General features: G+C 55.0%; 1 protein-coding gene across 1 annotated transcript; it reads left to right on the forward strand.

The window, feature by feature from the left end:
• The first annotated feature begins 3,745 nt into the window (after positions 1-3,745).
• Positions 3,746-25,793, forward strand: Adss1 (adenylosuccinate synthase 1). The gene is made up of 13 exons (XM_051196683.1): positions 3,746-4,002; positions 12,202-12,304; positions 16,858-16,920; positions 17,346-17,396; positions 17,707-17,773; positions 18,896-19,003; positions 19,114-19,195; positions 19,382-19,508; positions 19,954-20,108; positions 21,090-21,214; positions 22,825-22,922; positions 24,272-24,421; positions 25,411-25,793. Exons 1-13 carry the CDS (start codon positions 3,811-3,813, stop codon positions 25,461-25,463), a joined length of 1,374 nt encoding a protein of 457 aa, XP_051052640.1. The 5' UTR covers positions 3,746-3,810; the 3' UTR covers positions 25,464-25,793.
• Positions 25,794-26,449: the final 656 nt, after the last annotated feature.

A 26,449-nucleotide genomic window follows, 5' to 3' on the forward strand; every position in this document is an offset into this window, starting at 1 on the left:
TGGAGAGGGTTACCCTGTCCCTCAGGCCCCTGCCAGTGGGAATCCCAACCCAAGAGGAAGTAGAGGTCTGGGGCATGGAGGCGATGTTGGAGCTCATGCCAGCTGCTCAGCTGCTGGCCTGGCCCAACCCTCTGAAAGCTGCTGGCTATCTAGGGCAGAGTGTCCCTAAATACTATCCAGGGACCCTGTTCCCAGCCTCACAGGAAGGCCACACAGTCCTGGCACTCCTGGGCCTGGGACAGTCACCTGAAGTTCTCCCTTGCTTGATTCAGACTCAGCCACTCAGAGCCCTGCTGAGGGTTCTTGAGCCCTGGGGAGGTGGTGGTGATGGCTAATTTGCATTCTGCAAACCTCACTCCAAGTGCAGCAAGCTTTTTTTTTTTTTTTTTTTTTTTTTTTTTTTGCTATATAGTGATGATCAGCAACTATGATCAAAGGAGCTACAGAGATGGATGGCTCAGCAGTTGAGCACACTGGTTGTTCTGACAGAGGACCCAGGTTCCTTTCCCAGTACCCTCATGGCAGCTAACTGCCATCTATAATTCCAATCTTAGGGAATCTGATGTTTTCTTCTGGCTTCTGGGGTCCATAGGCATGCACATGGTACACAGACATATATACAGGCAAAACCCTCATACACATAAAAGTGTTCTGTTTTTTTTAATTCATAGTCAATCCATAATCCCAGCACTGGGGAGGGGGGGTCAGAAGATCGCTGATTTCTGTGTTCTGAGTTCCAGGACAGCCAGGGCTACACACAGAAACCCTGCCTCAACACACACACACACACACACAATCCATGGTTAAAGTTTTCCATTACCCCAGAGAATTCCTTCACACCCATGAGCATCTACTCTTCTGGCCCTGACTCTACCATGTGGCTTTCTCTGGGTTTGCCCATCCTAAGCATGTTATGTAAATGGAAACATTGAACACATGTCCTTCTGTGGCTGGCTGCTTCCAATTGTTCTCGAGGTTTGGGGAGCAGGGCTTCGCAACCCATGGTTGAGTCACATTCTGTGGCGTGGCTGGACTGTGTTTTCCATTCAACTGCCTCTACTGCGGGTCATTCCGTGCGAAGGGCCTGGAGTGGATTGTTGTCAAATCTGCTGCACACACCGACCTGGGCTGCAGACTGAGTGTTATGTTCAACTTTTTAAAGATTTCCACCAGGGATATTTTTCATTTTTATTAATCGTGACGGGGTGTTTGCCACAGCATACATGTGGGAGCAGAGGACAACCTTGGAGAATTGTTCTCCTAATACATGGATCCGGGGGTTTGGTGGCAGGTGCCTTGACTATCCAAACCACCTTGCTGGCAGCTTCACTCCACCTTCTCACTCTGGAGCTCTCACATATTAGAGTAAAACTGAGTTGTGAATTGTCCACTTCTGGGTAGAATCCCTACCCCATCAGTCAAAGCTGCTGAGGCCGCATGTGAGCAGAGCATTTCACGGGTCTGACACACAGCTACTCCCCCAGCCTTCCTTCCCCTCTGCTGGCCGGAAGTCAGCCTAGTGGCTACCAGGTGTGGAAGAAGCCAGCCCTGTGGCAGCTATGAAGCACCTGGCACCTGTAGGCTCATGGACTTCAGTTCTCATGAAATGTCAGCAGCTGTCTGTGCGATGGCGATGACGATGATGATGACGACGTGGTCTCACGGTAACCCAGAGGGAACTAATTATAGGTGGCGCTCTGCCTACACACCCTCTCCCTGAGGCCTTGCAAAACGTTGTTAAAGCCACTGTCTGAGGTCACACAATTGCCAAGCCAGAAGCCCCCGAACTTAGTGACTGCTGTACCTGCCCACCACACTGGGTCAGGCTCAATGAGGGGGTGATGGTGCTAATTCTGGCTGAGCCTTGTGACAGTCAGGGCCCCAGCTGTTGAGTTTGAGTGTAGGTATTTTTAGAAAAGCCTTCCCCCTTCTATCTGGGCCCTTGGCTATTTATAGTTCCAGGCTTAGGAGAGTTGGTGCCCCAGGACCCAGCTAAGCCCCCATACTAGATTCCTCTGAGCTCCAACCTATGCATCCCTCCCAGGACCCCAGAAAAGAAAGCCAGAGAGCAAGGACATGTTTCTCTCTCTCTCTCTCTCTCTCTCTCTCTCTCTTCCCCCCTCTCTCCTTTTCTCCCTCTCTCCCTCCTCAAGACAGGGTTTCGCTGTGTTGCTTTGGAGCCTGTCCTGGAACTCACTCTGTAGGCCAGGCTGTCCTCGAACTCACAGAGATCCCCCTGCCTCTGCCTCCCGAGTGCTGGGATTTCAGCCCTGTGGCACCATAGCCCTGCTTCAACATGGGCATTCTTAATTCATAATCTCTCTCCCCTGGAGACAAAACTCATTAACCCTTGCATCATCTACGGGCCTCTCTCCCGTGACCCCGACTCCCTCCATTCCTGCACCAGCTGTCATCAGCCCTGCTCAGGTACTCCTGCCTGCCCCAGCCACTCCTCCGGAAGTCTTGACCTGAATATCCCAGTTCTATTAGTTTGCCCTGTCCCCAGCATGGCACTGAGTGAGGCAGGCAAGGATATTCAGTCTGCACATAAACTTGTAGCTCTCTCCTGGGGGTGGTGGCCGTCTCAAGTCCCCGACTGCCTTGCCTGCAGCAACTGAAGGAGGGTGGGTGTCTATGTCCCCGTGTGAAGCAGAAGGACACAGATAACAGCGACCTGCGCAGCCAGGGAGGGGAGGGAGGTAACAGCAGTGTGACTGAAGCTGGCTGGGAACAGCCTCTCTTCCCCAAGTGGGGGGGGGGGGTTGGTCAGGCCCTCAGAGGGTGTGTCAAGTCTCCCTGGTCTTGTGACAGGTCTGGGAGCTGACTTCAGCACCACAAGGAGCCTGGCAGGTCTATGAACCCGTCCAGGGGTCAGCCGGCACACCCTGGAAATGCCTCCCTGTCTCTCTCTCTCTCTCTCTCTCTCTCTCTCTCTCTCTCTCTCTCTCTCTCTCTCACACACATACACACACACACACACACACACACACACACACACACGGTGGGGGGCAGTCCTCCTAATCCCAGGACTTCCTTTGTCCTTGTTCCCAGCCTGAATTGACCTGCTTCCTGTACCTCTACCAGGAGCGGGTGAGCCAGAGCAGAGTAAAGCAGCGCCCCCAGGTGGGCCCCCAGGGGTGGCAGAGGCCGTTACCACTCAAGTCTGGTGTGGGTCTCTTGGAAACCCGAGTCCTGTTCTGCTCCTGTGTCTCTCAGGTTGCTCTGGCCGGGGTGGTTGGGGGTGTTCATCTTACACTTGGTGCAGGAGTCAGTGGCTAGCTAGCTACGTCCACCCCAGAGCGTTCGGTAGGGTGACTGTGGCCGGCTGGGAAGAGGCTGTCCTCAGCTAAGGTGACTTTCTGGGCGGCCCCCAGGAGACCGGCGCCCAGTCCTGGGCCGGTTCACTACAGGAGAGCAGGAGATGCCGCAGCCAGATCCCAAGGACGCATTTGTAGCTCTGCTTTTGACACACTGTCTTGCCCAGTAAAAGACAGCCACCTTCGCAGTTCCTGCAACCCCAAACCCTAGTCCTGGCAGGCCAGGGGGCGGAGGTAGTGTCCGGGTCCCACAGCATTGGCCCTCCTCGCGTCCCCGAATGCTCTGGATCATTTGCTTCCCCGAATTGTGTCTGGGTGTCTGCGCCCTAAGTGCGCGCCACCTGCTTCGGCACGGGCAGGGGCGGGGAGCGTCACCGGCTCAGGACCCGCCCCCGGCCCGCCCCCAGCTCTAGGCGGCCGCATTTAATGGAGCGGGAGCGCTGGCGGCCGCGGGCTCTCCGGTGGCCCAGCGCAGCGGACCGGCCAAGCCAGCATGTCCGGGACCCGAGCCTCCAACGACCGGCCCCCCGGCGCGGGCGGAGTCAAGCGGGGGCGGCTACAGCAGGAGGCGGCGGCGACAGGCTCCCGCGTGACCGTGGTGCTGGGAGCGCAGTGGGGGGACGAGGGCAAAGGCAAGGTGGTGGACCTGCTGGCCACGGACGCCGACATCGTCAGCCGCTGCCAGGTGCGGGCCAGGCGCCGAGCCCCTCCCTCCCCGACCCGGCCAGCGAGCCTCTCCCCTTCCCTGGGATCCAGACGAACCCTGTCCTCCCGTGCCCTGAACGGGTCTCTGCCGTTTGGATTCCTCCCTTCCAGGAGCGTCTTCTTCCTCTTCCCCACTGCCTGAGGCCTTCCTCTCCCCCCCCCCCCACCCTCTCACACAAAGCGCTTGTCCTCCCTCCCACCCAACCCCTCCCCAGGGCAATGGCAGGGCCCCGAGCTAAAAATACAAGTTGCTGAGCTGGGGACACGGGATCCTCAGGGGTAGGGCGTTCCAGGGCGGTGGCGGTGGGCCCTCTGGTGGGGAGAGCCCCACTGGGGTGAGTCAAGGTCCACTAAGACACCGTGGCTGGGAGCTGTTTTCTGGGCAGGGGGTGCCCGAGTGAGTCAGCCCCAGCCCGGCAGAGCCAGGATGAGGATAAGGCTGTCACCCAGTGGAAGGAAGGGTAGCGGCAGGGACAGGCGCCGGAAGCAGAGTTCAAAGGGGTCCTGGATGACGCGGGCGGGGGTCACAGATTTCCAGGCAGGGTGACCTGGTGGCTGGTGGTGCTCAGAGAAGGCCAGAGACAGGCTTTGTGCTCTTGGCCAGCTGCAAACTGCTCCGCTGACTCTGGACAGGGGGTGGGTCCTTTTCGTGGGCTAGTTAGTAGCCTGGTCCCCTTAGGTTCCCGGGTGGTGCCATTCTGGCCCTGACAACCACGTTGCCCCTGGGCTGTCAGCCTAACACAAAGGTCTCGGTTTGAGGGAACATAGCCTATCGCTACTGCATTTGGAGCCACACTTGAATGGCTGCTGACCTAAACGGAAGTGGGACACCTGGGGAGTTCCTCCTCCCTAGCTCTATAGCTTACATGCTGAGCTCCTGAGGAACTCAGAGCAGGGGTTCATTCAGGCTTATGGGCTCAGGAGGCAGAGCTTAGCTCTCTAAGCCACACCTGCCCAGTTAGGGTTGAGGGTTTCTGGAAAAATTCTCCCCCAAATGGGGAGGTAGCCCAGTCTCTTGCCCTGTTCTCCCCTCTCTCCTGAAGTCTCTAGGTCCTAAGGACAGCCCTTGGACCCCCACTCCCTACACCTTGCATGCTTTGTCCAGCTGTGTGTGTGTGTGTGTGTGTGTGTGCAGTTGTGATATGTCTACTTCCGGTGCTCTGAGGGCCTCTCTCCAAAGTGTTCCAGCACCACAGCTCCCCTCCCCCACCCCCTCCCATGCTCCTGTGGTGCCTACTCTCCCCCCCCCCCAACTTGCTGTCTCTGGTCAGCACTGTCAGATAAGCCCCAAGGCATGCCTTGATGGCCCCAGGCTCCATCTTAAGCTGTGGACAGAGTTCTGGTGGGGATGGTCCCCGCTGGGCCCAAGTCAACATGCCAGGCCAACTCCACAGGACCTGCAGAGATGAGAGCCAGCTGGACCACACCATCCACTCAGATGGGCTTGCTCTCCCTACTGCCTGACCTCCTCAGCAGATCCAAACAGGCATTCCCCTGGAGAGCAAGGGAGGGGAGACATGCCTCCCTTCCAGTCTCTAGTGAACTAGCAGTTCAGGAGCCTCTGGCAGAGCTCCTCTACCGGCGGGAAAACTGAGGCTCGCAGTGGCAGAATGAAACTAAGTGTTCCTTTGGGCCCCTTAGAGCCTTTACCACAAGCCACCATGATGTCACAGGCCTGCCTGCCTGCCTTCCTCTGACTCCATGGAGAAGGCGGCTGAGCCAGAATTCCTTTAGGGCACCATTCAGCCCCCTCTGGAAGGCACTTCAATCCTTTTTCCATGGCTGCCCAGCCCTGGACATTGCAAGCGCTTGGTGAGCCTGGCTTCCTGCAGTTTGTCCCTCCCCTTGGTAGGGGCCTCTTTGCCTGCTGCTAATTTCCCACATTTTCCCTGGTCTTATGTCCCTATGGCCAGCCCTATGTGATCAGAGGCGGGCGTGTGTGTGTGTGTGTGTGTGTGTGTGTGTGTGTGTGTGTGTGTGTGTAAGGCAAAGTGCCTCTGACTTTGGATGGGTGCATGGACCAAGGGAAGGTTCCAGAAGCTGAAGCCTTAGACCCACTGGCTAGAAAAAGATTTCAAGTCAAGTTCTCCCCATAGCAAGTTGGCTACTGGTTCCTTGGGCTCCTGGAAAATGACCTAGCCTAGAACCCTGGTCTCTGGCAGGCCCAGACGCTGCCTCTGCAATCAACAGGCCTCCCCTCCAAATGCAGCTCCTACAGCTTTCTGTGGCCACAGGCGCCTGCTGCAGATCTCCGTAGGTCGGGCTCTGACTCTGCCCTCATTTCTTGCTTTGCCATCTCCATTAATTGGGCTCTGTGGGGCCGGACGCCTGCCTTCCTCTCTGCCTCTAGGTCCCTGCTCTGACACGGTCCGTGCCCCATCCCTGCTCTTGGCGCCGTGGGCACCTTTCCTGCACCGGGAGGCCCTGCGGCTGCTGGGGCTGCATCGCTCTCCTCCCCGGCTGTCCTTCCGCTCCCTCTCCCCTTCCAGGCAGGTCTTCCTGTGCTCCCGCAGCTCAAGGCCCTCACTTGCCCCCAGGGCATTTGTTCCGGTTCCTTGGAGTCCCAGGCACTTCTGCCCAGGCTTCCTCTTTTGTGTCCTCCATGTCTCTGCCTCTGCTGCCTGACGGGCCAGCTGTGTCCAGCTGCTCCCTCAGATGACACCTATGGGCCTGTTTCCTCATGGGCGCCACCATCTCCTCATGCATCCTGAAGCTAGTCTGGCCTCTTTCCTCCTTCCCCAGAGTAATTGTGGCGCCCTGCCTGGCACTGCCGGGCTGGCATGCAGGGATTTGAAACTCCTTCCTTCCCTCCGGCTGCCAGGGCACACTGTCGCCCAGTCATGCTCAGCTCTAGGCTGCTTTGGGGGCTTGCTCGGTTCCCACCATGAACCCACATACCGTTCCCGCGTCTGAGGAGGCACCTGCCCAGCTGAGGTCACCGTTGTGGGAGGGCTGGCCGCATGCATGCAGTGGTAAATAGCCATGTCCATGACCAGAGGCTGTGAACCCCAGGGCTTTCTCTGGCAGAATGGCACTCTCAGAGCTGAAGTTCTATGGCAGGACCCGCCTGGCGGTCTGCTGCTGGTGCTCTGGCACCTTCTCCAAGGGAATCAAGGGAAATGCATGGCCTTGGATCCTAGGCTGCTCCAGGGGCCTCTGGCAGGTAGAAGGAGCCCTCACTTTAAGCTGGGAATCCCTGGTGTTGATTCCAGAAGCAGGTCTCTCTGTGGCTGTTCTTGATGACAGCGTTGGTGGCCAAGCAGAGGACTCTCAGAGTCACACAGCCCCACATCACCCTGGGCAGGACCTTCACACTCCTGCCCAAACTTACTGCTCCCTGTAAGGAAAGAAGTAAGTGAGCTGTGGGTCTGTGAGCAGATCTGGAAGGAAAGAAGGCCTTGGCACTGCCCCCCCCATGGCCCCTAGAAGGGGAGGGGAGGGGACCAGTGGTTAGAAATCTATGGAACCCTGTCCTCTGGCCCTGCAGGACAGAGACTAGACTGTAGCTCAGTCCTGCAGGCACGCAGCACCTGCTCCATCCAGGGCCTGAAGGACAGCCAGAGCGGAGAGGGGGACGGACCCTGGTACAGCTGTGGTGTGCAGAAAGTCCTGCAGATACTGGGAAAGTTGGAGATGAGCTAGGGTAAACCGGAAGCCAGTGCTGCAGAGACCTCAGGAGCTGCACACTGCTTCCTTAACCTGTCCCTTGGGTGCACAGCACAGTACAGTGGTACATGTCACTCACACACATGTCACTCCTTTGTGAGGAGGACAGGGGCCTCCTAGCTGTCTGAGCCTCTCATTGTACTCTACCCTACCTGGGGCCTGCAGATACCAGGCGGGAATAGAGAATGAGGAGGCTAGGAAGGCAGGAGCCCAGAGCATCCCCCTGGCGGAAGGCAAAGGCCACAGCTCCCTGTCCAGGGACTTGCAATGGAAGGAAGGTCCTGGCCTAGAGGACAAAGGTGTGGAGAGGCTAAGGAAGCCTCTGCGATGTGCTGTAGGTGCTCTGCGTCCACACACACATGCACAGCTGGATGGAGGGGTCCAGATGGCCAGAGAGGTCTATTTCTGTTCTCTGCCCAGCAGGGGCCTGGGTCTGTCCTGGAAGGAGATGCCGGGACACAAGCTGTTTGCATCCAACTTCGGTCCTTTGCCTAGCTTAGGTCTGTGCACTAGCAGGGCCCCGGATAGTCAGGAGCTGTGTTCAGACAGCCACAAGATGGATGGCTACAGGGAGAGCATTCTGGACATTGGGGCTGGAGCCCAGGGCTGTGAGGGCAGATAGGTTCTCCAGCTCCATGATAGGCATGGGTAGGCAGAGGAAATGAGTATTGGTTTCTACAGCGTTATGTCCACAGCCACTGCATATGCATCCCGTCCAGAGGGCCTGCACCCAGAACCCAACCGTTGCCTGCCTAATGCTGGAGATACTGGGTCACAGCTACAGGGCAAAGCAGAGGTGCAGACCAACTTGATCTGGAACAGAGTCTGGTTTGTCCCTGGTTCCTCTTTGTTTGTGCATAACAAAGGTCTCTTGTCTTGAACTCTTGCACGCCAGGGCCTGGAGGTTGTGCGTAACCAGCCAGGCTGTCAAAGAGTGCTGGGGAGGGGGTTACAATGTGCACAGAGCTGCAGAATTGTGCTGTGGAGAAAAGGGGGGGGGTGTGGAGGCACCAAGTGGTGCTATGCCCAGCAGGCTCTATTGATGCCCCTGACCCTGGGCTTGCGCCTGGCCTCGTGGTTCAGACTGCTTTGCTGTCCCTATAGCCATTCTCCTTACCTGGCCAGTGGTGAGAGACAGCATCATGTTCCTTGGGTGCCATGCCTTCAAGGGCACTGCGCCACACTATTTACACTGTAAGTGGAGAGGAGCCACCGTTGCTGACGGACCCTGAAGGCCAAACACAGGTGCCTGGCAGCTGCTCATCTTCCAGTGGACCTCTAGGGAGGGGGTCTGACATCTCAGGACCCCCACATTGGGGCATGGCGACAGCAGGTCTTCGGGCTATTCCTGGCACTGCTGGACTCTTCCCCATATTGAGGGGTCAGCGAGGCGCCCTGGAGCAGTCTGAGGCTGGCACACCTCTGCATCCCCTGGAGCCGGGGCACAGGTGATAACCCTTCACTTGTGCAGATCCCCGCAGGGCCCTCAAGAGCCTGCCCACTTAGGGGGGAAACTGAGCTTCAGAAACAGAGCTGGCCTCGCTTCTCACCCCTCCTCCCGCATGGGGGCCAAGTATAGTCAGCCGTACCAGGCAGGTTTGAATGTCCCCCACCTTTTCAGGGGCTGTGACCCCCTCCCATCATTTCCAAATCGTATTGAATGTGTGGACCAGGTTAGTAAAGAAAAGACATGAGGGATAAGGCTTGCCTCCATCTCCACCAACTGTCCCTGTGACGCTCATCAGTCTAAGACCTCAGCGGGAAAAGGGAGACAGTCACCCTGGGCTCCACAGGGTTGCTGGAAGCCCGGCGTCCTGGGATGGCGTGTGCCTTAGCAATGGCCTATGCCTGACGTCTGGGTGTTGCAGTGGGCACTGTCGCTGAGGTCATCTGATATCTGTTGGCCCATGATGCTCATGCCTGTTCCTAGGCAGCTGTGTTTAGCCCAACACAGACAGGCGGGTGCTTGCTGTCTGTGTCCTCAAGCCAGCTGACATGGCCCTGGGAATTCAAACAGGGTGGACAGAGCATCCTGCCTAGGGTGTCTGGGCTCCCTGGACCTAGCCACCTCGCTGTCCCCAGAGGCATGCCAGCCCAAGAAGAGCTCACCCACCACTCTAGGCTCTGTGGCAAAGCTTGTCTTCTCTTTGGACCTCAGTTTCCCCATCTGTTCTTAGAGACCCCCTTAACTGCCCCAGGCAGGAAACAGCGTTGCCGATGTTCACGTTTTGGGAACTGAAAGGGGGTGGTGGCAATCCTGCATCTACCGTGGCAAAGCAGAGCATGGCTGGGGTCCCCGAACCCTAAGTCCTCGTGGGTGTGCCCCCACTCTGATGGTCTGAACTCACAAGCTCGGGGGCAGGACGCAGGCGTCTACTGTGCCTAAGTGATGACAAACTCCAAGCCAGAGTTTCAGGTATGCCCCTCAGTTCCTACCTCCCTCATGCTCCAACCACAAACCCTCCATTCTTCCCAGCAGCCCCTCTGGGCCCTTCTTACGGTTTGCTTTCTATCACTACGTCTGTCTGTCTCCATGTCATTTTTTCCTGCTCCATAGACAACCCAGTGTCCCTGTCACCTGCTCGCAGAGCCTTTAAGGCTAGCCGGCCAAGCACATCGGGTTTCCCAAGGAGGTGCCTTCATGTGCCTGGCGCCATCTAAAGACCAGGAGCTCCCTGCAAGTCATGCGGAGCTGAGGGACCTCCCAGACGGTTCCTACCCTGTTTCATGGCCAACATGGCCAACAGCTCCAGCAGAGTTGTGTTTCAGAGGTTTCAGAACAGACTACACAAGTGTACCTTCCCTAACAGTTGGGTGCCTGGGGCCCATGCCATAAAGTTGGCCTCTACTTGACCCATCTCTGTCATCTGAGGTCATCTACATGGTAATAAGTCTCACTGAGGACAAGCAAGGAACAGCAAGCTTAGGTAGGCATACGGGTCTGTGGAAAACCAAGTCCTCGGAGGGAAAGCCCCTTACCCAGGATCTCAGCATCAACAGAGGAGCTGGTAGACTTGACTCTGTGCATGGTGCATGTGACATGGTGCATAACAGTGGTCACAAGGGGAAGTGAGCCTCCGCCGAGGGTCTTGCAAGGGAAAGATGTGTGCGAGCTGAAACCTCAGCTCTGTCAGCAAGGTAAACAAAGTGGCATGTGCCTGGCCACGTGTCTTCTGGGTGATGGGACAGGGAGGTGACCTGGAGCTAGGCTGGAGTGGGCTCGGTGAGGGTGAAGATTAGAGGCCAAACCCAAGTGCTGAGCCCATTGCACAATTAGGGGACCATGGTGCTGCCTGCAGGTGGGATTTGGTACTGCAGGCCTTAACTCCACTGGCCTTTGAAAGCCTGACCACTTTGTCTAGAGCAGCGATTCTCAACCTGTAGGTCGCAACCCCTTTGGGGGTCTCATATCAGATATCCTGCATATCAGACATTTGCATTATGATTCATAACAGAGCGAATTGCGGTTATGAAATAGCAATGGAATAATTCTATGGTTGAGGGTTCTAGTAAACATGGGGGATTGTATTAAAGGGTCACAGCATCAGGGAGGCTGAGAACTACTGCTCTGAAAGTACCTCGTGCAGGGTATGAGAGGCCTGGCTTACAGGACGTCGAGCCATCTTGGGAGCTAAGTCTGCCGCTCGCTCTACCGATCCGTGTGCCCGCTTGCAGACATCCATGTAGTGTGGCTCTTCCAACTGCTTCAGCATTACCCATTGTGCCTTGCCCGCCCCCCCCCCCCCCCACCAGCACACCCAGGCTACAGGTTTCTGCTAGACAGAGACTGCTAAGTAGCACCTACAGGCTACCACAGGCAACGGCACGAAAACTTTGGTGGCCTACCACCATGGGCCTCTCTAGTTTTTCTACTGGCATCAGCAGCCGATGTCACAAGCCTCCTGGAGTCTGAGGACTCAGTGTCCAGGGTGTGGAGCCATGTGCTTGTGGTCAGGTGACTGAATAATAGAGGAAGGATGCTGAGGCTGAAGCCCGGCCTCCATGCTGAACCCTCGCCCCGCCCCGCCCTGAGAGCCCTGTCCCAGCTGGCCTATCCTGCCAGCTAGAATTCCCAAAAGAAGGGGCCTTCCCGGAACAGGGTGACCCAGGAATCACCTTTTACTCCCTCCTGTTTTTACCCAGGACAGGACCTGGCTGGAGACCAACAAGCCAGGCTGTGGGGTCTGTGCTTTCCTCAAATGCTCATTCCTCCCTGGTGGAGATGGGCTCTCAGCATCATCTGCCTGCCAAGGCTGTACTGAGCCCTGGGGCCAGGCTGGACCAGAGCATCCCCCACCCGGTCCCTGGTCATCCCAGCATCAGTCACTAACTCAGCCCAAAGCCGGGACCTGTGACCTCTGATGCCCAAGCAGTACTGCTGGATAACACTGGGGCCTCGAGCATTGTGTAGGGAGAGAGCTGGCTCTGGGGTGAGGCTAGGGCACTAGCAGGCCCCGGTGGGGCCATCTTCAACACGCAGGTACCAGCTGCTCATTCAGTTCTCTGTCCCTAGGGGGGCAACAACGCTGGACACACAGTAGTGGTGGATGGCAAGGAGTATGACTTTCACCTGCTGCCCAGCGGCATCATCAACACCAAGGCCATGTCATTCATTGGTGAGTATCCACCAGCCTCAGCCCGACTTCCTGAACCAGAGCACTGGGAGTCTCATTGTACAAACCCCAGGGCTGGACCAGGGCCTGCCTGCCCCATGTGCTCACCTGGAGCCCCCACCCACCCAGAAATCGTCCTCAGAGCATGGTCTCACCAGGTGTCAGAGGGTGCAGGAAGTTTTGCAGTGTGCAGAGCAGTGTGTGTGTGTGTGTGTGTGTGTGTGTGTGTTCAAGTTCATATGTATGTATGTATGGGTGTGTTTGTATGTCTGGGAGTGAGTGTGCCAAGTTTGCCTTCAGAAGACATAGGCCTGGGGACAGCCTGGGCACATTCCTGATACTGCCTGGGCTGTTACAGCCATCACCGCTCAGACAGCTATCCAGGCGCCTGACAAGGCTTCCCTAACCCTGCTCTCTCTAGTTGGTGCTGAAGAGGGCTCCCTTCTATCTAACCCTCCAGACCCTCTTTCTTCTAGCTCTGACCGACATACTTGTGGCTTATCTGACCCCCACATCTCAGTCAGGAAGCAGAGGCGAGGTGCTGCCTGTCCACGGCCAGCGGATAGCACAGGTCTGGCCCATTGTGTAGGAGCAGAGGAAGGAAATCTGCTGGGAAGGGTAGAGTCGGAGCTCAGGCTTCTTAAAGCCCCTCCTCACAAGTCCACACTGTGTCTAGCCCTCCCCGTACAGAGCCAGGATGGGGGTGATGCTCACCTTCCACGGTGAGGAGCCCCAGCTACTGAGGTGGCCTGCCTACTTGTGTGCTGGGCAGGACAGCAGGACAGTGTTGATGTCCATCCCTTGGGGAGGCTGCAGGGAACATTGCCAGAACCCTCCTTGGTGGAACAAGGCAACAGAGTGGAGATGCACGTGACCCAGAGCACATGCTGCCTAAGCCCAGAGGATGGCTTGGAACCAGCAGCAGGAGAGTGGCTGGCAATTATCTGGGAGCTCACTCAAGAGCAGAGGTGCCATGGTCATCACAAAGGGTGCCCGGAGCAGCCATGCAGCAGAAGCAGGAGCACCCGCTTGTGCTGACCCTCAGCTTACGACACGCCTCGCCTCTGCTGTGAGGTTATTTCAAGATGCCGTGGCATTTGGGTGACCTTTTGTGTTCACTGTGGCTTGTGTAATCTCTGAGTCACTCCGATTTGGACTGGTGTCCCACCTCCCTCTGCCAAATCTGTGCCATGGCCAACCCCGTGAGGCTGGCATAAGATTCCTCCTGGGAGTGAGAGTGGACTCTGTTTGTTTGCATCGCCTCAGCCCAGACCCTACACTGCCGTGACATGTGACCTTCAGCAAGGCCACCTTCCCTCTCTGCACCTCTGTCTCTAGCTGCCCGCACTAACTGAAGACCCCATGTTTGTCTTCCCCATGACAAAACACAGCTCCCAGGGCGCTGGTAGGGTTCTGGGAACCTTTAGGGTCCGCGTTTCTCCCCGGTTCCTATTTTCTTATTCTTATATCATTTCAATAAACGGAACTTCTTCACTGACCCATAACTTACACGTTATAAAACTAGACGGGTGGCTCACAGTTAAGGATGCTAGCTGCTCTTCCAGAAGGTGGCAGCTCATAACCTTCTGTCACTTCAGTTCCTGGGTATCTGATGCCCTCTTCTAGCATCCATGGACACCAGATATGCTCACGGTGCACAGACATACTCATGCACATGCAGGCAAAACACCCACACACAAGCCCGGTGGCGGCGGCACACACCTTTAATCCCAGCACTCGGGAGGCAGAGACAGGCCTTCCGAGTGAGTTCCAGGACAGCCAGCACTGTCACACAGAGAAACCTTGTGTGGAAAAAACAAAACAAAACAAACAAACAAAAAAACCCAAAAAGCATCCCCACACATAAAATGCAATAGGACTGTTTAAAACTATCAATGTAAAGGTCCAGTTTTCAGGCCGCCACAGACTGCTTCAGGGCGTTAGAATGTTTCGGTCACTCAGACGTTCACTGTGTCAGCTGACTTGTCATTGCAATCATCATCTAGGCAGTAGTTTAGACTTGTGTTGTTTTTCTTTGCCTTTTGAGACAGGGTCTCTGTAGCCCAGGTCAGTCTTAAACCTGCTCCAAAGTCAAGTCTGGCCTTGAATTCCTTATCCTCATGCTGAGCACTGGGTTGATAGGGTTTTTTGAGATATGTAACCTAGACTGGCCCCAAACTTGTGATCCTCCTGCCTCAGCCCCCCAAGGGTACATCATGCTTCTAATGGGCTTGAACCAGCTGTTCTGGGGTCAAATGAGGAGATGCAGAGTCACACCCCCTTAGGACAGGATGTGTTCTGGTGAGCTGGGCACAGAAGGCTAGCTCTGGAGGCACACACAGGGTGGGAGGAGCTAGCAGGGGACTGTGGCATCTGGGTTCCTTCCTTGGGCGAGTGAGGACTTTTTGCTGGACTGACTTGAAACAGGAGACTCCTGAATTTCTTGGCATCAGATCACAGTCCAGCCAGCACCTCTGTCCTGGTCTGCCGTGGTCAACAGGTCTGCACGTGGAACACTCAGCCTTAGACTCCACTCTTGTTTGCTTTCTGTTGCTGTGGTAAAAGCTGCCACAGACAGGTATGGGGGTCCCTGGGACAAGGGTTCTCGAAGACTAGGTGGGTAACAAACAGAAACAAACACAGAGGAGGCAGTTTGAATCTGAGTGTATTTTGCAGCTCTTAAGCAAGGCTTTTTTATCCAGGATATAGAATCTCAGAAATTGTATTCATTGAAGCAAAAGCATCATCAGGTACAGCAACCTACAACTTATTCAAAGCTAACAATAAATCAGAAAATCATTCAAGGCTAACCACAGCTAACCGCCCATTTTCTAAGATCAAGTTAATATTTTTAATGGTCAGTTATTGTTTAGCATTTGTTGCCTGGTTCTTGTGAATTTTTGAAATATTGAACTATTTTGACTTTTTTCTCATCAAAAGACTTTCTTTACCAAATGTTTAAACCTACTCTCAATTACACATGTACAGCCATGTGAAGTTCTATTGTTGGGAAAGGTTTCATCAATACCATTTGTACGTATGTGATGATGTGAATGATTTAAAAAGTGCTAGTTTGCCTGGAGATGAGGTCACGGTCAGTGACCAAGTCTCAGGGGACGGTTTCTCATTCGTATATTTTGTTTAAAACGTCAGCATAGGCTTTCAGAGATCGCCAAGAGATGTACAGCTCAATATTTTCCTCCGGCCAAGAGTTCCACAGCTGTTTCCAGGAGACCTCCTTCTTTTTTGAAGTTAACGCCTCAGTCTGTGGAACTTGTCACATAGAATCTACTGGGTTTGGTGTGGCATAAAGCACTCTGACTAAAAGCACCTTGGGGAGGACAGGGTTTCTTTGGCTTACACTTCCAGGTCACAGTTCATCAGTGAAGGAAGTCAGGGTGGGCACTTTAGGAGGATCTGAAACAAAAGCCATGGAGGAACTCTGTTCACTGGATCTCTCACTTTCTGGATCATTCTATCATTCTTGCTCAGCTTGCTTGCTTTCCTTCCTTCTTTCTCTATTTATTTATTTTATTTCATCTATCTATCTGTTTATTTTTGTCTCCTCATCCTCTTTTTTTTTTTTTTTTTTTTTTTTTTTTTGCGACAGGGTCTTGCTATGTTGACCGGGCTGGCTTCTACTCGTAGAGATCTGCCTGCCGCTTCCTCCAGACTTCTGTGATTAATGGCATGCCCACTAACCATGCCTCAGCTAACTTTCTTATACAGCCCAAGCCCACTCACCTAGGGGTGGCATCACCCACGGTGAGCTAGGCTCCATTGCATCAATCAGCAATCAATATAATGTCCCATAGACAACATTCACAGGCCGATCTGATCAGGGGAGTTCTGCAGCTGAGGGTCCTTCTTCGTGGGTAACGACAAGTTGTCAAGTCAACAATACAAACTAACCAGGACCACCTCCATAACTGCCCTTGCCTCACACCAGCTGAGGGCTGAGTGGACAGCCTCCTCAGTCACTCCTTCATTTGCCTGCGTTTGAGGGTCACCCAGGCCTCCTGGATTGACAGCTCGCTTCCCTCAGCACTAAGAAATATCCAGTGTTTCCCATTCACAGTTATCCATCCACTCACCTTCCGGAAGCCTTGCCAGCCTTCAAGATTTGTCAGTTATAATAAGCTGCTGTCACCATCAGGGCAGGCTCAGTGCTCAGCCCCTTTGGGTGAACACCCGGGATAGAGGCGTCCGGGGCCATCACACCGCTGACTGCGGGACTGTGCGTTCCCCACACCCACACTATGAATCCCTACACACCTGCCCACTCCCCCACTTCCCCCAGGTCCCAGACGCTGTCAGTCTACTTTGTCTTTTGAGCATGGCGCCTCAAGACCTCACCTAAGTGGGTCCTAGGGTTCATGCCTCCATTGTCTAAGCCCAGTGTCCCCAAGTGTGATGGTGTCATCGCATGTCTAAGATTCAACCTCATCCATAACCTGGGTCTGGGCACTTGAGCCTCTTGCCCCGGCTGTCTGCCAATGACACGTGAAACATGAACATTCAAGAGCTGAGGCGTGATTCTGTCCCCTGTGTTGCAGGCAATGGTGTGGTCATCCACCTGCCAGGCTTGTTTGAGGAGGCAGAGAAGAACGAGAAGAAAGGTAGGTCACCCGTGCCCTCGCCCCACCCACCATCTACGACGCGGTCCTAGCGGGCACCCACTGCATGCGCTCTGCAGAGTGGACAGCTGAGTCCTCCGTAAGGGGCAGCAGCTGGGCACCACACTCTCAAAAGCTGCTGCTGTAAGCCACTGCCCTGGCATCTCCAGCCCCTGGAGTTTCCAGGTGCAGGCCATCCAGGAAGGAGGCCGGAGCAGGTGGAGCTCTAGCATGGGTGTGGGGTCTTTTGGGTTTGGAGTCCAGCGGCCTCAGTAAGAAACAAGTGTCAGGACAGGTCTGTCGCTGCTGGGCAATGCATGTCGGTCTTCTGGAACCTGGCCACACACTTAAGCCAACAGTACCGGGGAGGGTGGCCCTCATCACCTAAGACTGCACACACCTGTGACATCTGCCATGTCCCCCCACAGGTCTGAAGGACTGGGAGAAGAGGCTCATCATCTCTGACCGGGCCCACCTTGGTAAGTTTCCCATGGGGCTCTGGGGGTGGCACCTCCTTGTTCTCTCCATCTAGGAGCCTTGCCCCTCCATGGTGCAGAGCCCAGGAGACCCTGGAGGGCCTGCTGGTTCCATGGACCGCTGAGCTTATTCTTTTTAATGAGCCTTAAGGTAGGCCTAGGTCAAAGCCAGGGTCATGCTTGGTGAGCCGTTTGTGGAGCCCGGGACTCTGGAACCCAGTATCTGCTCCCAGCCAGGGACCTCCTGACCTTTTCCCTGACAAACTCCTGTCCTCTGCTCCTCCCCTGCCCATGTGCTGGCCGCTGGCGACAGTGTTTGACTTCCACCAGGCAGTGGATGGGCTACAGGAAGTACAGCGCCAGGCGCAAGAGGGGAAGAAGTAAGTCCCTCAAGCCGCCAGCCACTCCTCCTCTTCCTGGGGACTTTCAGTTCCTGCGCTGGTGGCCTGGGTGCAGGTGCTGCCTGAGCAGGGGAGGGACCATCATCAACCAATCAGTCAACCTGCAAGAACAATAGGGTAGACCAGCCTTAGGGTGGAGGCGGGGGGGGGGGGGGGGGGGGGTCACACCCTGACTTGTAGATTGTCACTGCTGTCTCCTGACACAACTGCACCACCCGAACCACGTACACATCCCACAGGGAAACATGAAAAACATTGAAATGGCATGGCTGCCCTTGCTTGACCAACAACCAGCCCTGCACCAAAAATGCACGAGTCCCTGCACCAATGCATGAGGCATCGCACTCAATGCATGAAGCCCTGCACCCAATGCATGATCTTTTGCATGTGATGTTTATTTTCACTTTTGTTTATTCAGACATGTTTGGTAGAACTCCATATATGCCAGGGATGCATGTGGGAAGCAGCCAGCAGCCACGCACAGCGCACAGGCGGCCAGTGCCCACACACATGTCGAGGCACATTTGCTTATAAGGGCTCCTGCGTATTTGCATGTGCAAATGGCACACGGGTACACATGTGCCTGCACGCATGAATATACACATCGACACTTACACATGTGCGCTTGCATAGGTACATTCACATAGGGCACCTGCAGGCACATACACACTCTACCACAAGCACACTCTCACAGGAATACACAGGTGGTCACAGGGAGTAAAATTTGATTGACTTGCGGTCACCCGTGCAGACCTTAGAGCTAGGTGTGGGGACCAACACTCCTATGTGCTCTTGCTGCCAAGCAAGAGGGCAACCAGCGCACACACGCAAATGCTTAGAGGTAGACAGGCAGGGGCAGCCCTGGTGGTGGAGCCCAGAACGCTCTCCTCACCTGCCCTGAACCACGGTGCTGTGTGCTTAAGCTGTCCGGGCTGGCGTCTTTGCAGCAGCTGAGCCCCCAGCTCCCGCTGCTGCCGCTGCTGCTGCTGCTGCTGCTTGGGGGCCTCCTTCTGGCCTTGATTCATAAGTGGACCTTGAGTCTCCCGGAAGCAGGGGTGGGGTCGGCCACGCTCCTCAGCAGTGCCCACTCACATCTTTCAGCATCGGCACCACCAAGAAGGGAATTGGACCAACTTACTCTTCCAAAGCTGCCCGGACAGGCCTCCGCATCTGCGACCTCCTGTCGGATTTTGACGAGTTTTCCACCAGGTAGGTCCGCCCACCCTCCCTCCCACTGCCCAGGGGAGACATGATAGAAAACAGAGCGCCCGGGTCCAGTGTGGGCCCTCAGAGGGTCACAGTGAGGGTTGCCTGCACAGGTTCAAGAACCTGGCCCACCAGCACCAGTCCATGTTCCCCAACCTGGAAATAGATGTGGAAGGTCAACTCAAAAGGCTCAAGGTAAACCGGCCATCACTGGGCCAGGCACTGGGGAAGCGCATGGGGGAGGGCAGGCCTCCCCGATGTGGCAAGGGAGCTGCCATCGAGCACCGAAGTCCCAGGCAGGCACTACTGCCAGCAGTAGTTTACGTGGGCTGTGCGGACCCTGCCCCTCTGCGGCCTCACATGGTTGCTTGGTTCTCTCAGGGCTTTGCCGAGCGGATCAGACCCATGGTTCGAGACGGCGTCTACTTCATGTATGAGGCACTCCATGGCCCCCCCAAGAAGATCCTGGTAGAAGGTGCCAACGCAGCCCTCCTGGACATTGATTTCGGTGAGTCCTCCACCAGGGGCCCTAACATGGCCTTTCGTATCTGCTGGGCCCTACGAAGGCCCACGGAACAGTTGAGTGGATGAATCAGGCCACGCTCCAAGGCTGCGGTACCCACCACAATGAGCCCATTGTCCTGTTTGCCTAACTTGAGCCTTATAAGGGAGCAGCAAAGGCCGAAAATGGGACAAGAGAGCCGTGCAAGGCCAGGCACCTCATGTCCCAACCCCGTGGCAAACCAGTCTATGGCCCTGGCTGTGGCGGATGCCAGGCCACCTTAGTACAGGCTCCTATGTGAGCCACACAGCACCTCGTGTAGGCCACTGTCCCAGGACAGGCCCTCCACTGGTGGCTCTGTGAGGGAACACAACTGCCCTTTGCTGAGAAGCCATCTTGGGTCCCGGGGTCTTCAGAGGGTGATGGGTAGACTGACTGTTCTGTCCTGCAGGGACCTACCCTTTTGTGACTTCCTCCAACTGCACTGTGGGCGGCGTGTGCACAGGCCTGGGCATCCCACCTCAGAACATAGGTGACGTGTACGGTGTGGTAAAGGCCTACACCACCCGTGTGGGCATTGGGGCCTTCCCCACGGAGCAGATCAATGTGAGTCCCAGCACAGGAGTGGGGTGGGGCATTTGGGGAAGCAGGGTGTCATGTGGAACTGCAGACATGCTGAGGGGACCCTACTGAGCAATTCTCCATGTCCTACAAGGGTCTTTCTATAGCACAGGCTCAGAAGAGAGGGTGTCAGAAGCCGACACCGTCAGCAGCCCAGTTCACAAAAGGTGTGTGTGCGCGCGTGCACCTGCGTGTGTATGCACCTGTGTGCATGCGTACATATATGCACGATTGTGTGTGGGTGTGTGTACCTGTGTGCATGCATACATTGCAAGATTGTGTGTGTGCACCTGTGTGTGTGCTCTTGTGTGCATGCGTGCATGTATGCATGATTGTGTGTGTGTGTGTGCACCTGTGTGCACGCGTGCATGTATGCACGGTTGTGTGTGTGCATGCATGTGTGCAAGAATGTGTGTGTGCACATGTGTGCATGTGTGTGTGTGTGTGTGCAAGAATGTGTGGGTCGCAAACTCCATTGCTCCATCAAGCATGTGAGGCCCATAGACAAGCACTAACTTAGAACTGAGGCTCAAAGCGATCCCTGTCCCCAGCTCTCTGGCCTTGGAGCATTTCTGGGAGCTGCTGAGGCCTCAGAATCTTCCTGGCTTTCCTGTTTTGGATGGGCCACAGCCCTTGTCCCAGGCGGGTGTTTGAGAGAGTCTGAGCTGGGCTATATCCAGGGTAGAGATAAATCCTGCCCCCTACCTCAAGTTGCAGGACAAGGCCCCACCCACACTTAAACAACGTGAGCATGTCCCCCACAGACAGGCTGGGCTTCTGGGGTGTGCTGGAAAAAGTGCTGCCTTCTCAGAACCATACTGGGGAGCAAAGCCCTGTGTGCCTTAACTGGACAGAAGATGGAGAGGAAAGGAAGCCAGGAGCACAAGAGACAAGTGGGCACACGCCACACCTGTCCTGGCCAGTGCCCAACGTGGCAGGCACAGACCGTCCTTCATTCTCACGTAGGAAATTGGAGATCTCCTACAGAACCGTGGCCATGAGTGGGGGGTGACCACAGGCAGGAAGAGACGCTGTGGATGGCTGGACCTGATGATCCTGAGATATGCTCACATGGTCAATGGCTTTACTGCGTAAGCAGCCCCTCTGTACATATGCACCAAGATGTCATCAAAGCTCTACCACAGAGAATGCCCACGGGGGCCCCAACATCTGTCCGGAGTCTTTCCATCCAACCAACCCCCCCAAAGAGCAAGGCCAACGGGGGGGGGCAACATGGAGGCCATAGGTGTGAAGCAAACCCAGAACAGGGATACTCTTCCATCCTGACCAATCCAAAATCACGGTGATGGTCATGTGACAGTTAGTGTGAAGGTGGCCAGCAGGGTGTTCAGCATGGTGGGGTGATCCTAAGCTGAGGTGCCAGGGTCTGAGCAGAGCAGGCTGCAAAGAAGGCTGTGCTTGGGAGGATGGGGTGGGTGGTGGGTGTTCTGGCAATCATTCCCTACCATGCTCACCCAAACATGGTCACTGGCTTTGTCTGCAGAGCTTGGGACATCCTACAAAGAACGATGGTAGTTTATAAGCAGAAGGACTGGTCATTTCTAGAAGATTTGTCCCACAGGAGGAACCCTGGGAAGAGGGACAAGCCTGGGTAGGGGAGGCAGGCAGGCAGGCAGGCAGGGCTCTGGGCGTCTCTGGCAGGGCAGGGAGACAGACCAGCCTCACAGTTCCCATGTACCACTGGGAGCTGACTTAACGCTCCTGAGGACACAGAACCCCAATGAGAAAGGCACCCTATGAATAACCTGGAACTCTCTCCCAGTCAGGAGACACAGGTGGGGGTCAGGGTTGGGTAAGGACCTAAAGCAAGGTATCCCTCCAGCCACAGCAGGGGCTTCCCAGACCCCCACCTCTGTGAGCATCCAAGGATGCTTAAAGTTGGAATGCTAGAACAATTTCCTACAGGAGTGTCAGAGCACAGGGTAGACCACAGTGGGTCTCTGCAGGTCTGATTGCTCAGGATCCTCTCCTGGGGACAGAAAGAGGTGTGAAATGTTGGCTTCCCTGCCCCCTCTCCATCTCCAGAAGAGGACCAAGTCTTCCCCACCAGCACTGCAAAGTCTCTTCCGGCTTCAGGACTTAACCAGAGCCTTCCTGGGTGGAAAGGGAGGTGATAGGTAGATAGAAGTAAACTGCGTGGCTGGTGAAGAGGTGTCTGAGGCCTTGTGAAGCAGATGCGGGGTAGTGTGGGTCTGCACCCCACAACCTGCCTGAGCAGACACAGCCACATGAGACCCACCTGTGAAGTCTGTGTGGAGAGTGGGGAGGGAAAGAAACTTCAGCATAAGGCAGTTCCGAGGAAGGCCACTGCCATATCACACCGGCCACAACTCGGGAATGGTGTTCAAGCAGATCCATTCTGGAAAAGTGGGCACCATGCCCGGAGCACGAGGCTCCATATTCCCCGTGCTATAGGATAAACGGGACAGGAGCCCCAGGCAGATGAGGCACCTGCTGGAGAGAGAGAGAGAGAAAGAGAGAGAGCCCAGATTTCAGGAATGCTACAGCTGGATGTGAACAGTGGATTCAGGACTGGTGTCCCTGTTCTCCGGCCTGTTCGGTGACTGCATTTTGGGGGAACCACCTAACTTTATTGTGTTCAGTGCAAACAACAGGAGAAAGCGATGGGGGAAACCCAGACAGAGGCAATGACAGTATGCCTTTTCTGTCCTGGGTACAGGCTGGCCTTGACCAAGCTGGACATCCTGGATGTCCTGAGCGAGATTAAAGTCGGCATCTCCTACAAGCTCAATGGGAAGAGGATTCCTTATTTCCCTGGTATGTGAGATGAGCCTTAGTTTTTTGTTTGTTTTGTTTTTTCTTTTTCTGGCCATTAGGACACTTGTTGAGCATTAGAAAAGACAGCCACCAATCTTTAGGTGGCTGGGGAGGGGCTTAGACTCTAAGCTGAGGCTCACTGCTTATCTCCAAAACCTGGCCCTGGTTTTAGTCCCTCGGTTTCCTGGTAAGGCCTGGCTCATCTCTGGGAAACTTCAGGCCTTCTGGTGGCTTGGAAATGTCTTGGGACAGGACGGGGCTGAAAGGCAGCTGAAAGCCTACCCTGCCACTTGCCCTGGCTTCCTGGCAACTCTCCCAGCCGCAGAAAGGCTCACCTCCCCAGTGACGGACAACTTGGAACGTCAGGAGAAATGAGCTTCTGAAAAGTCATGCTCTCTACGGAAACATAATGCATTTCAGAGTAGAAAACCTGCACTGTGGGTGGATTCCTTTTCCTTTTGTTATTTCCTGGTGCTGGGGCTAGACCAGGGCCTCGCCTAAGCTCACAGGTGCTTAGCCCCCCAAGCTGTATCCCTATCCCTGGGTGACATCTAAGGATCTAGCTTGGCTCCTGCACCCATGTGCCCTGAACTTTTTCTGCCTGTTAGCTTCTTGTGCATCAGGGATATGTCTCTGAGCCTCAGGTCAGAGGCACATCTTACCAGCTGAGATTCCCTCCTCTGTAATATATTACAGGCAAACTGCCTCCTGCTTGTCACCTCCCAGTAAATCTCACAGACTCAGTAGTACCCTGAGGTGGGGGGAGCCCTGTGCATCCCTGAGGCTAGGTCCTCTGATCCTACCCTGACCTTTGAAAGGATGATCCTTTAAGTTGATAATGTCATGCTGGTGGCTCAGGGCTCTGTGGTAATGTGGAGTGTCCAGGTAAGTGTCGGGCTCTGAGGCTGAAGAACCCTTCTAGGAGGCTTCCTACCTGGCATCGTCTATTAGCAAGGAATGATGCATCTACTGTGAACCATGGTCCCAGCACAGGGCTGGGAGCCCCAGGCAAGAAGAGAGTTGTATATCTTTAAGGATACCTTGGCTTTGGGATTCTAGAGTCTCATAATTTCCAGTCGTGCCTAAGCGTTTCTCCGTTGGCATTCTGTGGACACTCGGCAGATCAGTTGGCCAGTGCCTAGGAACTGGCCATGCTTCCTGGCCAGAAGGCGCACAGCCAGTGTTTGAGCCCCACTATGATCCCCTGCTCGCTGCCCAGTGCTGAAAAGCCAGCAGGCCCACTTGCCCTCAGCAGCTTCCTGCCTGCTGAGTCACTAGGTCAGAAGACAACCATCCCCAGAAGTGGGGCAGAAGTGGGACCCTCCTGACCCCCTCTCTCCCACCCCCAGCAAACCAGGAGATACTGCAGAAGGTGGAGGTAGAGTATGAAACACTGCCTGGATGGAAAACAGACACCACAGGAGCCAGGAAGTGGGAGGACCTTCCCCCGCAGGCCCAGAGCTACGTGCGGTTTGTGGAGAATCACTTGGGTGTGGCAGGTGGGTGCCATCGGTCTGTTCCTCCTATCCCCCCCTTAGATACCCCAAGTGGCCTGCATCCCAATACACGGCCTAGTGAGGACTAAGAACCCCAGGTAGTAACCACCTGAGTGGAGCAGACAGGGAGAGGTAGGGCTGGGAACGGGTGCCACTTCCACAGCTGGGGGGGGCAGTGACCTCCTTAGGGTGCGGTTAACGGTGCAAAGAAGCAGGCAGGATGTGGCTGCCCTGTGACAGTGTTTACTCTGTCACCCAGAGAAGGTCCAGAGCTGCATCCCAACGGCGCAGGAAAGAAGGACGGGATAGGGTGCTGCTTTCTGATGCCCGTGGATGAGCGACCCTTTAGTGCCCATAATACAGTTTAAAACACTCCCCTTCTGGGGCAGGAGAGGTGGCTCAGCCTTGTTGCTCCTGCGTGAACCAGGGTTCGGTTCTCACCACCCACATGGCAGCTCACAACCACCTGGAACTCCAGTTCCAAGGGATCCATGTCTTCTTCTGAAGTCTATGGGCACCAGGCTTCACGTGCATGCATGCAGGCAAAACACTTACAACATAATATAAAATTTTTAAAAATCACTTTATTTTAAAAATACTCCATTCAGTGAACAAACAGCCCCTTTGCCAGGGGGGTGAAAAGCACAAGACTCAGCATTAAGGGACATTTTGTAACTTGTGTACATGTGTGCAGAGACTAGCCTCAGGAGTGACCTCAGGAACCAGGAATGCTGTCTGCCTCTTTTAAGACAGGATTTCTCATTGGTCTAGAGCTCACTGAGCAGGCTTGACTGGCTGGCCATTGAGTCTTCACCTCCCCATTGTAGGGATTACAAGGGCATGTCACCAGACTGACATCTTAACTCAGGCTTTTAGGGTCAACTCAGGTTCTCCTGCTTGCGAGGAAACTCCACCAACGGAGCCATCCCTCCCAGCCCTGAGAACCGTTTTTGTTCATGGTCTCTCTGCTGTGTTCTTTGTTGTCCTTTCAGTCAAATGGGTCGGCGTTGGGAAGTCCAGAGAGTCCATGATCCAGCTGTTTTAGACACCAAGCAGAAGCCAGCAGGTCACGCCGTCATGAGTGGGCAGCTGCAGCCAAGATCCTCCGTGGTACGGCCAACGCCTTCCACAGGACAATCTGAAACCAGTTGCCACACTTTTATTTCTCTATGTGCGTCCTGAGCTTGACCCACTGAACTCCCCAGCGGTTTTAAATGCGTGAAATAAGCACTGTATACACTTTTTAAAATCTGCCTTTTAAAATGAGCCCAAGTGCTCGAAACAGAGGCCTTCCACGACTGAGTGTCAATGGTGTGTGTTCAGCTGGAGCCATGCCATAATAAACACGTACTCAGGAGCCACCGAGAGGTTATTACACGGTCGTGACTTTGTCCTTACCACTTTTGGTCACCTTTCCCAATGGTCATGGTCTACATGATGCCACTCTCAGAGAGTAAAACCGAGCTGTATGAGGGACGCTGCCACCATCATAAGGTCAGTGACACCCAAATCAGAAGCAGGCAGAGCCAGGATCGCCTAAAGCACATCTTACTAAGGACTGACAGACAACAAAGCAGGAGCTCGTTTCCCAGGGAGTGAGGAAAGGCCCTTCGCAAAGCCAGGCAAAAGTGTGCCGGGGTCATCTGAGACCTATCTGCCTCTAGTGTCAATCAGGAAATGATCTGTGTGTCTGTGACCTGCACTTCACACTGCGGTGGCTTAGTGACACTGTCCTGCTGGGTTTGGGAGAGTGAGTGTCACCTGGTGTGCAGTATGGGCGTTAGGACCAAGACATCATAAGAGCTGGACTCCTACATCTTTGGAGTCACTGAGTCACAGTGTTGTGCTTGTGTGGGGGAAAAAAAAAATACAAACAATCTTTCCTGTCTCCAGGGACAGAGCAGATCAGACACACACACTTGGTCACTGTCCCTGGAAACTTCTCCAGACTGAAGCAGACAGGTCTTAACCAGCACCGTCTCTGTCCGTCACTGGGACACACGGGGCCTCTTTGAATAACGTTCCAGAGTT

Source organism: Phodopus roborovskii, unplaced genomic scaffold, assembly GCF_943737965.1.
Source record: "Phodopus roborovskii unplaced genomic scaffold, PHOROB, whole genome shotgun sequence".
NCBI lineage: Eukaryota > Metazoa > Chordata > Mammalia > Rodentia > Cricetidae > Phodopus > Phodopus roborovskii.